Below are 13,939 nucleotides of genomic sequence, written 5' to 3'. Positions count from 1 at the left end.
AGTTAGCATCCTGACACAAGACTCCATGTTCCTGTGACAGAAGAGTCAACATGTAAGTTAGCATCCTGACACAAGACTCCATGTTCCTGTGACAGAAGAGTCAACATGTAAGTTAGCATCCTGACACAAGACTCCATGTTCCTGTGACAGAAGAGTTAACATGTAAGTTAGCATCCTGACACAAGACTCCATGTTCCTGTGACAGAAGAGTCAACATGTAAGTTAGCATCCTGACACAAGACTCCATGTTCCTGTGACAGAAGAGTCAACATGTAAGTTAGCATCCTGACACAAGACTCCATGTTCCTGTGACAGAAGAGTTAATATATATATATATATATATATATATATATATATATATATATATATATATATATATATATATATATATATATATATATATATATATATATATATATATATATATATATATATATATATATATATATATATATATATATATATATATATATATATATATATGTTTTTCTCAGCTGTGGCAAGTACAAGTCACTACCTAGAGGGCCGCCCTATATATATATATATATATATATATATATATATATATATATATATATATATATATATATATATATATATATATATATATATATATATATATATATATATATATATATATATATATATATACATATATATATATATATATATATATATATATATAAATATATGTGTATATATATATATATATATATATATATATATGTATATATATATGTTTCTCAGCTGTGGCCCGTACAAGTCACTAGTCTACATTCAGGTGTAATACACTTGTCACTTGGCAGCAATTACGATATCAAAAACAAACAGAAGAAGTCAGAGAGAAGTTTCTAAAGCGCAAAAAAATATGACTAAAGTGGTGAAGCTGTGTTTTCATTTGCACTTTGATTTTTATTTGTGTATTTTAGCACAGGATAATTGTATGTAATTATATTTGTTGGCAGTTATTTTTGTGTCCATTCTTATTGGTCACTAATCAGCCTGACCTAAGCCTAAGTTTTATGTGTTAAATAAATCATATTTCTTGTGACTGACACACCTTTTTATATCAATAGGCAAGATTTTCAACTGTCAACTTAGTAGGTTAGATATAATTACTGAACATAATTAAAATCAAGAGTAAGATTACCAATTCAGTCTGTAGTGGAGAAGTTGGGCTGGTTAAGAAGCCCTAATTTAGATCATTAATAATATTTGGTTTGTAATTTTCTTTATTTCATTAGATAATTATTGGGTATTTATATAAATAAATCAATAAAAACATTGGTTAAGAATAACATAAAGTACTTCTACTACTAATATAATAACTGTCTGTATTTCTTCTTGTTTCATTTTAATGCAAAGATTTCAAATAAAAAGCTACTAATGATGTTATTGCAGTTATTTACATAAAAATAGGACAAAAATGCAAATAAATACCTGCCGTTTTGAAAATAATTGCGATCATCATGCATTATTACTGCTTTTATGTCAACTAAATGCAATTGTATTTATATAGTTTCATGAAGTAAAGCGCTTTGAGTCTCTAGAGCAGGGGTCGGCAAACTTTACCACTCAAAGAGCCATTTTGGCAAGTTTCACAAATTAAAGAAAATAATGGGAGCCACAAAAAAAAATTTAAAATTTAAAATGAAAAACACCGCATACAAAGCTTAAATTGCTTTGTGCTATGTTAACCAGGGGTCTTAGACACACGCACCGGCACACACCTTAATATGGAAATTTGATATTAGTGCGGCCCGCGAGTTTTGAACGAATGGCGCTTGATAGCGTCATACTTGCCAAGCCTCTCATTATTTCCGGGAAACTCCCGGATATCAGGGCGTGATGGCACTGCTTTTAGCGCCCTCTACAGCCTGCCCAAACAGTGTACCTGCTCGACCACATGCAGAATGCAGCTTCAGCTTGCTCACGTAAGTGACAGCAAGGCGTACTAGTTCAACAGCCACACAGCTTACAATGACGGTAGCCGTATAAAACAACTTTAACACTGTTACGTTACAAATATGCGCCACACTTTGAACCCACACCAAAAAAGAATGACAAACACATTTCTGGAGAACATCTGCACTGTAACACAACATAAACACAACACAACAAATACCCAGAATCCCATGCAGCCCTAACTCTTCCGCTCAACCGACGCACGGAGGGGGGGAGGATTGATGTGTGGGGGGGTTTGGTGGTAGCGGGGTGTATAATCTAGACCGGAAGACTTAGGGCTGCATGGGATTCTGGGTATTGGTTGTGTTGTGTTTATGTTGTGTTACGGTGCGGATGTTCTCCAGAAATGTGTTTTTCATTCTTTTTTGGTGTGGGTTCACAGTGTGGCGCATATTTGTAACATAACAGTGTTAAAGTTGTTTTATACGGCTACCGTCAGTGTAAGCTGTGTGGCTGATGAGTAAGTATGCTTTGCTGTCTCCTACGTGTGCGAGTAAAAGCTTCATACAACATGTGGCCGGGCTGGCACCCTGTTTGTAAATGCTATAGAGCAGCGGTCACCAACGTGGTGCCCGCGGGCACCAGGTAGCCCGTAAGGACCAGATGAGTCGCCCGCTGGCCTGTTCTAAAAATAGCTCAAATAGCAGCACTTACCAGTGAGCTGCCTCTATTTTTTGAATTGTATTTATTTACTAGCAAGCTGGTCTCGCTTTGCCCGACATTTTTAATTCTAAGAGAGACAAAACTCAAATAGAATTTGAAAATCCAAGAAAATATTTTAAAGACTTGGTCTTCGCTTGTTTAAATAAATTCATTAATTTTTTTACTTTGCTTCTTATAACTTTCAGAAAGACAATTTTAGAGAAAAAATACAACCTTAAAAATGATTTTAGGATTTTTAAACACATATACCTTTTTACATTTTAAATTCCTTCCTCTTCTTTCCTAACTATTTAAATCAATGTTCAAGTAAATTTATTTTTTTTATTGTAAAGAATAATAAATAAATTTTAACTTAATTCTTCATTTTAGCTTCTGTTTTTTCGACAAAGAATATTTGTGAAATATTTCTTCAAACTTATTATGATTAAAATTTAAAAAAAATATTCTGGCAAATCTAGAAAATCTGTAGAATCAAATTTGAATCTTATTTCAAAGTCTTTTGAATTCCTTTTAAAATTTTTGTTTTGGAAAATCTAGAAGAAATAATGATTTGTCTTTGTTAGAAATATAGCTTGGTCCAATTTGTTATATATTCTAACAAAGTGTAGATTGGATTTTAACCTATTTAAAACATGTCATAAAAATTCTAAAATTAATCTTAATCAGGAAAAAATACTAACGATGTTCCATAAATTATTGTTTTAATTTTTTCAAAAAGATTCAAATTAGTTAGTTTTTCTCTTCTTTTTTCCGGTTGAATTTTGAATTTTAAAGAGTCGAAATTGAAGATAAAATATGTTTCAAAATTTAATTGTAATTTTTTTCGTGTTTTCTCCTCTTTTAAACCGTTCAATTAAGTGTAAGTATAATTAATTATTAGTAATAACATAGAGTTAAAGGTAAATTGAGGAAATTGGCTATTTCCGGCAATTTATTTAAGTGTGTATCAAACTGGTAGCCCTTCGCATTAATCACTACCCAAGAAGTAGCTCTTGCTTTCAAAAAGGTTGGTGACCCCTGCTATAGAGGACAATTACTGCAGTGCGATTAGGGCACGCCCTTAATTTAGTAATTAGAGTGTAAATAGGATTATATTTGCCCTGGGAGTTTTCTAGGAGAGGCACTGAGATCCATAAGTCTCCTGGGATGATCAGGGGGTCGGCAAGTATGCAGCTGAGCCGCATCAGAGTGGTCAAAGAGCCGCATGCGGGTTGCCGACCCCTGCTCTAGAGAAAAGTGCTACATAAAAAACAGTTGATTGATTGATTGAAGTCAGCACAAATGAATGGGAAACGTTTGTGGAGATTGTGAGCAGGTTATGAGGGCTGCTTCTTTCAAATAAGATGTTACCCAGCGGCCACAAGACATTAAAACAACCTTGAGAACTTGTTGAATGAGTTCCTGACCTTGAGCAACTGAAACACAACGTTGAAACAAACATGCTTTTTCACCACCTTTAATCAATGTTGCCTTCTGACCTTGATTTGACATTGAATTGTGGTCATTTCCCGACCAACACAAACACAACGTTGAAACAACATGCTTTTCCACCACGTTGATTTGATATTGAAATGTGGTCATTCTCCAACATGGATCCAACGTTAGACAGCAACGTTGTCTCAATTTACCAATACAACTATTTACAAGGTTGTTTCCAAGTCTAATATATATTTATAGTCAACGTCGTGGGCCTGCTGGCTCATAACAAATATAAAACGTTAATAACATCAAAACTATAACGGCCAGACCGGGGGTCGGCAACCCGCGGCTCTAGAGCCGCATGCGGCTCTTTAGCGCCGCCCTAGTGGCTCTCTGGAGATTTTTCAAAAATGTATGAAGAATGGAAAAAGATGAGGGGAAAAAAAATCAATTTTTTTGTTTTAGTATGGTTTCTGTAGGAGGACAAACATGACACAAACCTCCGTAATTGTTATAAATCACACTGTTTATATTAAATATGCTTCACTGATTCAAGTATTTGGCGAGCGCCGTTTTGTCCTACTTATTTTGGCGGTCCTTGAACTCACCGTATAGTCTGTTTACATGCATAACTTTCTCCGACTTTCTAGGACGTGTTTTATGCCACTTCTTTTTCTGTCTCATTTTGTCCACCACACTTTTAACGTTGTACGTGAGTGCACAAAGGTGAGTTTTGTTGATGTTATTGACTTGTGTGGAGTGCTAATCAGACATATTTGGTCACTGCATGACTGCAAGCTAATCGATGCTAACATGCTATTTAGGCTAGCTATATGTACATATTGCATCATTATGCCTAATTTGTAGCTATATTTGAGCTAATTTAGTTTCCTTTAAGTCCTCTTAATTAAATTTACATCTCATGACACATGTAATATGGCTTTTAATTTTTTGCGGCTCCAAACAGATTTTTTTTGTTTTTTTGGTCCAATATGGCTCTTTCAACATTTTGGGTTGCCGACCCCTGGGCCAGACCAATGAAATGTTTGCAGCACAAAGGAAAGGGGAGATCTTTGGGGGGATTTTGGCATGGTTGGGGTGTGGTTAAGGATAATAAAACGTTAATAACATAAAAAAACACAACAGTTAAACCACACAGCATAAAGTAGCAGAAAGCAATTGGAGTGTTAATTGATGTTATTAAATGTTCTGCACATTTATTATGGAAATATTTCCTTCTAAACTCTTCTCACTTTATTCATTCACACGTGTTTGTCCTTCAAATTAATGAGCTGCCATTCATTATTCATGACAAGCCAACATTCATAATTCAGCATCAAGTTTGTTAGGTCCAGAGGGAAGCCAAAGTCAGGTGACCTCCAACTTCCCCCGTGACAGTACCACCCCCCCCCCCCCCCCCCTCCCACAGGTGTTATGACAATGAGGAGGAAGGTTCAAGTTTGACAGGCGAGGGTCAAAGTGCGTACCCCAAAGCATGCATGCATTCAATTCCATGCCGGGGGGGGGGGGGGGGGGGGGGAATAGCCGGGCCATATTTGGAGAGCTGAAGACCTTGCAGCCTATAAATGTTGTGATGTCACACAAGACCTTGCAGCCTATAAATGTTGTGATGTCACACAAGTGTTGCAGCCTATAAATGTTGTGATGTCACACAAGACCTTGCAGCCTATAAATGTTGTGATGTCACACAAGACCTTGCAGCCTATAAATGTTGTGATGTCACACAAGACCTTGCAGCCTATAAATGTTGTGATGTCACACAAGACCTTGCAGCCTATACATGTTGTGATGTCACACAAGTGTTGCAGCCTATAAATGTTGTGATGTCACACAAGACATTGCAGCCTATAAATGTTGTGATGTCACACAAGTGTTGCAGCCTATAAATGTTGTGATGTCACACAAGTGTTGCAGCCTATAAATGTTGTGATGTCACACAAGACCTTGCAGCCTATAAATGTTGTGATGTCACACAAGTGTTGCAGCCTATAAATGTTGTGATGTCACACAAGACCTTGCAGCCTATAAATGTTGTGATGTCACACAAGTGTTGCAGCCTATAAATGTTGTGATGTCACACAAGACCTTGCAGCTTATAAATGTTGTGATGTCACACAAGTGTTGCAGCCTATAAATGTTGTGATGTCACACAAGACCTTGCAGCCTATAAATGTTGTGATGTCACACAAGTGTTGCAGCCTATAAATGCTGTGATGTCACACAAGTGTTGCAGCCTATAAATGTTGTGATGTCACACGAGTGCTTGCAGCCTATAAATGTTGTGATGTCACACAAGTGTTGCAGCCTATAAATGCTGTGATGTCACACAAGTGTTGCAGCCTATAAATGTTGTGATGTCACACAAGACCTTGCAGCCTATAAATGTTGTGATGTCACACAAGACCTTGCAGCTTATAAATGTTGTGATGTCACACAAGTGTTGCAGCCTATAAATGTTGTGATGTCACACAAGACCTTGCAGCCTATAAATGTTGTGATGTCACACAAGACCTTGCAGCCTATAAATGTTGTGATGTCACACAAGTGTTGCAGCCTATAAATGCTGTGATGTCACACAAGTGTTGCAGCCTATAAATGTTGTGATGTCACACGAGTGCTTGCAGCCTATAAATGTTGTGATGTCACACAAGTGTTGCAGCCTATAAATGTTGTGATGTCACACAAGACCTTGCAGCCTATAAATGTTGTGATGTCACACAAGACCTTGCAGCCTATAAATGTTGTGATGTCACACAAGTGTTGCAGCCTATAAATGTTGTGATGTCACACAAGACCTTGCAGCCTATAAATGTTGTGATGTCACACAAGTGTTGCAGCCTATAAATGTTGTGATGTCACACAAGACCTTGCAGCCTATAAATGTTGTGATGTCACACAAGTGTTGCAGCCTATAAATGTTGTGATGTCACACAAGTGCTTGCAGCTTATAAATGTTGTGATGTCACACAAGTGCTTGCAGCTTATAAGCGTAGATGCACGGGGAGAGCGAGGCAAACCTCTGGACTGCACCACAACTCTGTCATGTAAGTACTTCTCTTTATTCATGTAAGTACTTGTCTTTATTCTTGGAAGAAACATGATTATTCCCTCTGACCTGGGTGGTCCGTGCCATCACGGTGTGCCACTGCCATCATTATGCCGTATTATTGCTTTATTGGATTGGAAAAAACATGTGGCGCGAGCATTTTATGGTAATAACTACAGTAGAGGAGATATTTATATAATGTCATATTGCATTGTATAAATTATTTCCATAGAAGAAATACAGAAATAGAAATACCTGATAATTACTACACATATAGTATTTTAATACCACTTTATTGTGAATAAATGTTGCCATAAAATAAATAATACAGTTTATTGGCATTGTAAAATATTACTGTCTGTCATATAATTACATTAATTAATTAATTTATTGATTTTTAATTATTCATTTATTTATTTATTTTTTAATAATGTCCTGCCCATGAATTTATTTCTAAAAAAAATATTCTGTATGAATCTTTTTACACAGAAAAAGTATATACAAAGGTTTGTCTCATAATTTAGCCACAAAATAAATAAAACATTTTATTGGAAAGGTAAAAGACTCATTAAAGATGAAATTCATTTATATAAAAAGTCTATATAAATCATTTTTACACGAGGAAATATGGATGAATACTACATAAAACTTATGTCATGAATATGTAACATTTTACAATTTATAATGTCTCAAAAGTCTGCCATGAATTTAAAAAAAATAGTTTATTAGTCATGTAAAATACTACTTTCCGTCATATAAATTCCATTAATTTATATAAATATTTTCTATGTAGAATTTTTCTCTGAATTTTCTTTTTTGAATATGTGTGAATACTATGTTATGAGTTTGTAATATTTTATAATGAATAATATATATGATCATATTGTGAATTATTTTCTTAAAATGTTGCCATGAAATAAACAAAAGAGTTTATTGATCATGTCAAATACTACTTCCTGCCATACAAATAACAGGCATTTATATAAATAGTCTGTATGAATCATTTTACATAGGAAAAAATAAGGATGAATACTAAATAAAGGTTATGTCATGAATTTGTAATATTTTACAATTAACATATTTATTGTGAATAATTTGTTTTAGAATTTAGCTATGGAATAAATAAAATAGTTTATTGGTAATGTACTTAAAAAAAAAAAGGATGAATATGTAATATTTTACAATTTATAATGTCTCAAAATGTTGCCATGAAATAAAACAAAGTTTACTGTTCATGCAAAACTTTCAGTCAAATAAATTCCATTAGTCTATGTAAATATTCCATATCGATCACTTTCCACAGAAAAGAAATGAAAATATACTTGATAAATATATAATATAAAGGTAATGTCATGAATGTATAATATTTAACAATTAAAGGGAAACTTCGGTTTTTTTCAACCTGGGCCCTGTTTTCATAATTTTTTCTGTATATGTGAGTGCTGGATAAAACATTTTTTGAGGTCGCGCCAGTATTGAGCAGGGCAGGCAGCCTCCAGCCCAGCTAACGCTCGTACACAGGGCAACTGGCTCTCGTCAAAATTCGGCCTATAAACATGCATTTTTTTCACACTGACAGGCTCAGATAGTTACAATGAGTGTCCGACAACATACTAGAAAGGAGAAATTAACGTATGTCTCTACCTTTAGCTGGAGATCGCTGTTTGTTGTGAGCTGTGTCCAAATCTCACCACGCTACAAATCTCGTTCCGAAATCTCGCGATAACTCGCGACAAAACACCGGTGGAAAAACAGTTACCTAACCCTAACCCTTTTCTATAAAACTAAACTAACAGTCTTCGGTAACTTAGTCCAATACAAAATCACTTCGGTCGTCTCTCTTCACCTCAGTCAGGTAACTGTTTTTCCACCGGTGTTTTGTCGCGAGTTATCGCGAGATTTCGGAACGAGATTTGTAGCGTGGTGAGATTTGGACACAGCTCACAACAAACAGCGATCTCCAGCTAAAGGTAGAGACATACGTTAATTTCTCCTTTCTAGTATGTTGTCGGACACTCATTGTAACTATCTGAGCCTGTCAGTGTGAAAAAAATGCATGTTTATAGGCCGAATTTTGACGAGAGCCAGTTGCCCTGTGTACGAGCGTTAGCTGGGCTGGAGGCTGCCTGCCCTGCTCAATACTGGCGCGACCTCAAAAAATGTTTTATCCAGCACTCACATATACAGAAAAAATTATGAAAACAGGGCCCAGGTTGAAAAAAACCGAAGTTTCCCTTTAACAAGCTATTTATTGTAAATAATTGTCTTGCAATTTAGCCATGAAACAAGTAAAAGAGTTTATTGGCAACTAACTGTCTGCCATATAAATGACATTCATCTATAGAAATATTTTGTATCCATCATTTTCCACAGAAAGAAAATGTAAGGATGGGTGAATATTTATTCATGATTATAATTCATCATCTATATGACGTTTTTTGAATAATTGATCTCAAAATATGATTGAACTCATTTGTCCATGAAGTACTACTAACTACCATGAAGTACTACTAACTACCATGAAGTACTACTAACTACCATTCATGAACATTTGGTTTGTCCATGAAGTACTACTAACTACCATGAAGTACTACTAACTACCATGAAGTACTACTAACTACCATTCATGAACATTTGGTTTGTCCATGAAGTGCTACTAACTACCATGAAGTACTACTAACTACCATTAATGAACATTTGGTATGTCCATGAAGTACTACTAACTACCATTAATGAACATTTGGTTTGTCCATGAAGTACTACTAACTACCATGAATTACTACTAACTACCATGAAGTACTACTAACTACCAGTCATGAACATTTGGTTTGACCATGAAGTACTACTAACTACCATGAAGTATTACTAACTACCATGAAGTACTACTAACTACCATGAAGTACTACTAACTACCATCCATGAACATTTGGTTTGTCCATGAAGTACTACTAACTACCATGAAGTACTACTAACTACCATGAAGTACTACTAACTACTATTCATGAACATTTGGTTTGACCATGAAGTACTACTAACTACCATGAAGTATTACTAACTACCATGAAGTACTACTAACTACCATGAAGTACTACTAACTACCATTCATGAACATTTGGTTTGACCATGAAGTACTACTAACTACCATGAAGTACTACTAACTACCATTAATGAACATTTGGTTTGTCCATGAAGTACTACTAACTACCATGAGGTACTACTAACTACCATGACGTATTACTAACTACCATGAAGTACTACTAACTACCATGAAGTACTGCTAACTACCATTAATGAACATTTGGTTTGTCCATGAAGTACTACTAACTACCATGAAGTATTACTAACTACCATGAAGTACTACTAACTACCATTAATGAACATTTGGTTTGTCCATGAAGTACTACTAACTACCATGAAGTATTAATAACTACCATGAAGTGCTACTAACTACCATGAAGTACTACTAACTACCATTAATGAACATTTGGTTTGTCCATTAAGTACTACGAACTACCATGAAGTATTACTAACTACCATGAAGTACTACTAACTACCATGAAGTACTACTAACTACCATTAATGAACATTTGGTTTGTCCATGAAGTACTACTAACTACCATGAAGTATTACTAACTACCATGAAGTACTACTAACTACCATTCATGAACATTTGGTTTGTCCATGAAGAACTACTAACTACCATGAAGTACTACTAACTACCATTAATGAACATTTGGTTTGTCCATGAAGTACTACTAACTACCATGAAGTATTAATAACTACCATGAAGTGCTACTAACTACCATGAAGTACTACTAACTACCATTAATGAACATTTAGTTTGTCCATGAAGTACTACTAACTACCATGAAGTACTACTAACTACCATTAATGAACATTTGGTTTGTCCATGAAGTACTACTAACTACCATGAAGTATTACTAACTACCATGAAGTACTACTAACTACCATTAATGAACATTTGGTTTGTCCATGAAGTACTACTAACTACCATGAAGTATTACTAACTACCATGAAGTACTACTAACTACCATTCATGAACATTTGGTTTGTCCATGAAGTACTACTAACTACCATGAAGTATTACTAACTACCATGAAGTACTACTAACTACCATTCATGAACATTTGGTTTGTCCATGAAGTACTACTAACTACCATGAAGTATTACTGACTACCATGAAGTACTACTAACTACCATGAAGTACTACTAACTACCATTAATGAACATTTGGTTTGTCCATGAAGTACTACTAACTACCATGAAGTACTACTAACTACCATTCATGAACATTTGCTCATTTTTGCAATATTCTTAATGATTTTTGCTTGATTAAAACTGAGTGTAAAATGTTCTTCCATTTTTCTTTTCTATAAATGATTATTTCATTTTGTCTCCATGCATAAAATGACTTTTATTTCAAGTTGTTTACTTCTTTGTCTTAAAGAGGATTCACTTGCTTGAATAAATACATTTTCAATGAGACATGAAAAGTGACATTAATATATTATATATGTGGCATCATATTTACACATGACTATTATTCTTACAGTAATATTCCGTTTTCCCCGCAGATAAGCACCATGTATCACCTGAGGGTACCTGCGCTCTTACTACTGCTGCTTGTGTTGCTGCACTGCACCGCTGCTGCCCCCCGACACAGGTGAGCGCTCCTAATAGTCCTAATAGTCCCGTTTGACACAACCTCCTGTCCCCTTTTACACAACCTCCTGTCCCCTTTCATGCCAGACACAGGTGAGCGCTCCTAATAGTCCTAATAGTCCCGTTTGACACAACCTCCTGTCCCCTTTTACACAACCTGCTGTCCCCTTTTACACAACCTGCTGTCCCCTTTTCCACAACCTCCTGTCCCCTTTTACACAACCTGCTGTCCCCTTTTCCACAACCTGCTGTCCCCTTTTACACAACCTCATGTCCCCTTTTACACAACCTGCTGTCCCCTTTTACACAACCTGCTGTCCCCTTTTACACAACCTGCTGTCCCCTTTCATGCCAGACACAGGTGAGCACTCCTAATAGTCCTAATAGTCCCGTTTGACACAACCTCCTGTCCCCTTTTACACAACCTGCTGTCCCCTTTTACACAACCTGCTGTCCCCTTTTCCACAACCTCCTGTCCCCTTTTACACAACCTGCTGTCCCCTTTTACACAACCTGCTGTCCCCTTTTCCACAACCTCCTGTCCCCTTTTCCACAACCTCCTGTCCCCTTTTACACAACCTGCTGTCCCCTTTTACACAACCTCCTGTACCCTTTTACACATCCTGCTGTCCCCGTTTCCACAACCTCCCGTCCCCTTTTACACAACCTGCTGTCCCCTTTTACACAACCTCCTGTCCCCTTTTACACAACCTGCTGTCCCCTTTTACACAACCTCCTGTCCCCTTTTACACATCCTGCTGTCCCCTTTTACACAACCTCCTGTCCCCTTTTACACAACCTGCTGTCCCCTTTTACACAACCTGCTGTCCCCTTTTACACAACCTCCTGTCCCCTTTTACACAACCTGCTGTCCCCTTTTCCACAACCTCCTGTCCCCTTTTCCACAACCTCCTGTCCCCTTTTACACAACCTGCTGTCCCCTTTTCCACAACCTCCTGTCCCCTTTTACACAACCTCCTGTCCCCTTTTACACAACCTGCTGTCCCCTTTTCCACAACCTGCTGTCCCCTTTTCCACAACCTCCTGTCCCCTTTTACACAACCTGCTGTCCCCTTTTCCACAACCTCCTGTCCCCTTTTACACAACCTGTTGTCCCCTTTTACACAACCTGCTGTCCCCTTTTCCACAACCTCCTGTCCCCTTTTACACAACCTCCTGTCCCCTTTTACACAACCTCCTGTCCCCTTTTACACAACCTGCTGTCCCCTTTTCCACAACCTCCTGTCCCCTTTTACACAACCTCCTGTCCCCTTTTCCACAACCTCCTGTCCCCTTTCCCACAACCTCCTGTCCCCTTTTCCTTAACCTCCTGTCCCCTTTTCCTTAACCTCCTGTCCCCTTTTCCACAACCTCCTGTCCCCTTTTACACAACCTCCTGTCCCCTTTTCCACAACCTCCTGTCCCCTTTTCCACAACCTCCTGTCCCCTTTTCCACAACCTCCTGTCCCCTTTTACACAACCTCCTGTCCCCTTTTCCTTAACCTCCTGTCCCCTTTTCCACAACCTCCTGTCCCCTTTTCCACAACCTCCTGTCCCCTTTTACACAACCTGCTGTCCCCTTTTACACAACCTGCTGTCCCCTTTTACACAACCTCCTGTCCCTTTTTCCCTAACCTCCTGTCCCCTTTTCCACAACCTCTTGTCCCCTTTTACACAACCTCCTGTCCCCTTTTCCACAACCTCCTGTCCCCTTCCCCACAACCTCCTGTCCCCTTTTCCACAACCTGCTGTCCCCTTTTACATAACCTCCCGTCCCCTTTTCCACAACCTGCTGAGCACTTTCATGCCAGACACGTCCGCTACAAATACGGACTAGATTGTGCTCATCCGATGGGAAAGTGCGGCGAGAGATTGAGCGACTACTTTGAAAAGGCCATTTTGTCTTCCCACCCAGGACCATTGTCGACATCATCATGCCTCTAACACCAACGACATCATCATCCATCTAACACCAACGACATCATCATGCCTCTAAAAGTGCTTCCCACTTCTGATGCAGACACTTCAGGTCCAGCTCACTCGGCCGAGAGGAGAACATTCTGCCAGATGACACCACGCCCAAGTTCCTGCTCTCCAAGAACCTCTTTGGACTCATGGCCACACGCTCACAGCGCGGCCTGG

General features: G+C 37.5%; 1 protein-coding gene across 3 annotated transcripts in view; it reads left to right on the top strand.

The window, feature by feature from the left end:
- The first annotated feature begins 4,694 nt into the window (after positions 1-4,694).
- Positions 4,695-13,939, top strand: part of LOC133662941 (skin calcitonin gene-related peptide-like) — an 11,085-nt gene continuing 1,840 nt past the window's right edge. Inside the window, exons 1-4 of one of the 3 annotated variants that reach the window (XM_062067151.1) lie at positions 4,732-4,773; positions 7,040-7,112; positions 11,710-11,798; positions 13,818-13,939. The exon at positions 13,818-13,939 is cut by the window's right edge and continues 13 nt beyond it. In XM_062067151.1, the coding sequence (XP_061923135.1) occupies positions 7,062-7,112; positions 11,710-11,798; positions 13,818-13,939 (262 nt within the window). In that variant the 5' untranslated portion in view covers positions 4,732-4,773; positions 7,040-7,061. Of the gene's footprint in view, positions 4,774-7,039; positions 7,113-11,709; positions 11,799-13,712 lie in introns of all 3 variants that reach the window. The other 2 variants (XR_009828192.1, XM_062067152.1) reach the window with 2 other exon arrangements.

This window comes from Entelurus aequoreus, linkage group LG12 (assembly GCF_033978785.1).
Source record: "Entelurus aequoreus isolate RoL-2023_Sb linkage group LG12, RoL_Eaeq_v1.1, whole genome shotgun sequence".
NCBI lineage: Eukaryota > Metazoa > Chordata > Actinopteri > Syngnathiformes > Syngnathidae > Entelurus > Entelurus aequoreus.
Note: the sequence above shows the minus strand (reverse complement) of the source record. Positions and strands in the feature narration are given on the sequence as shown.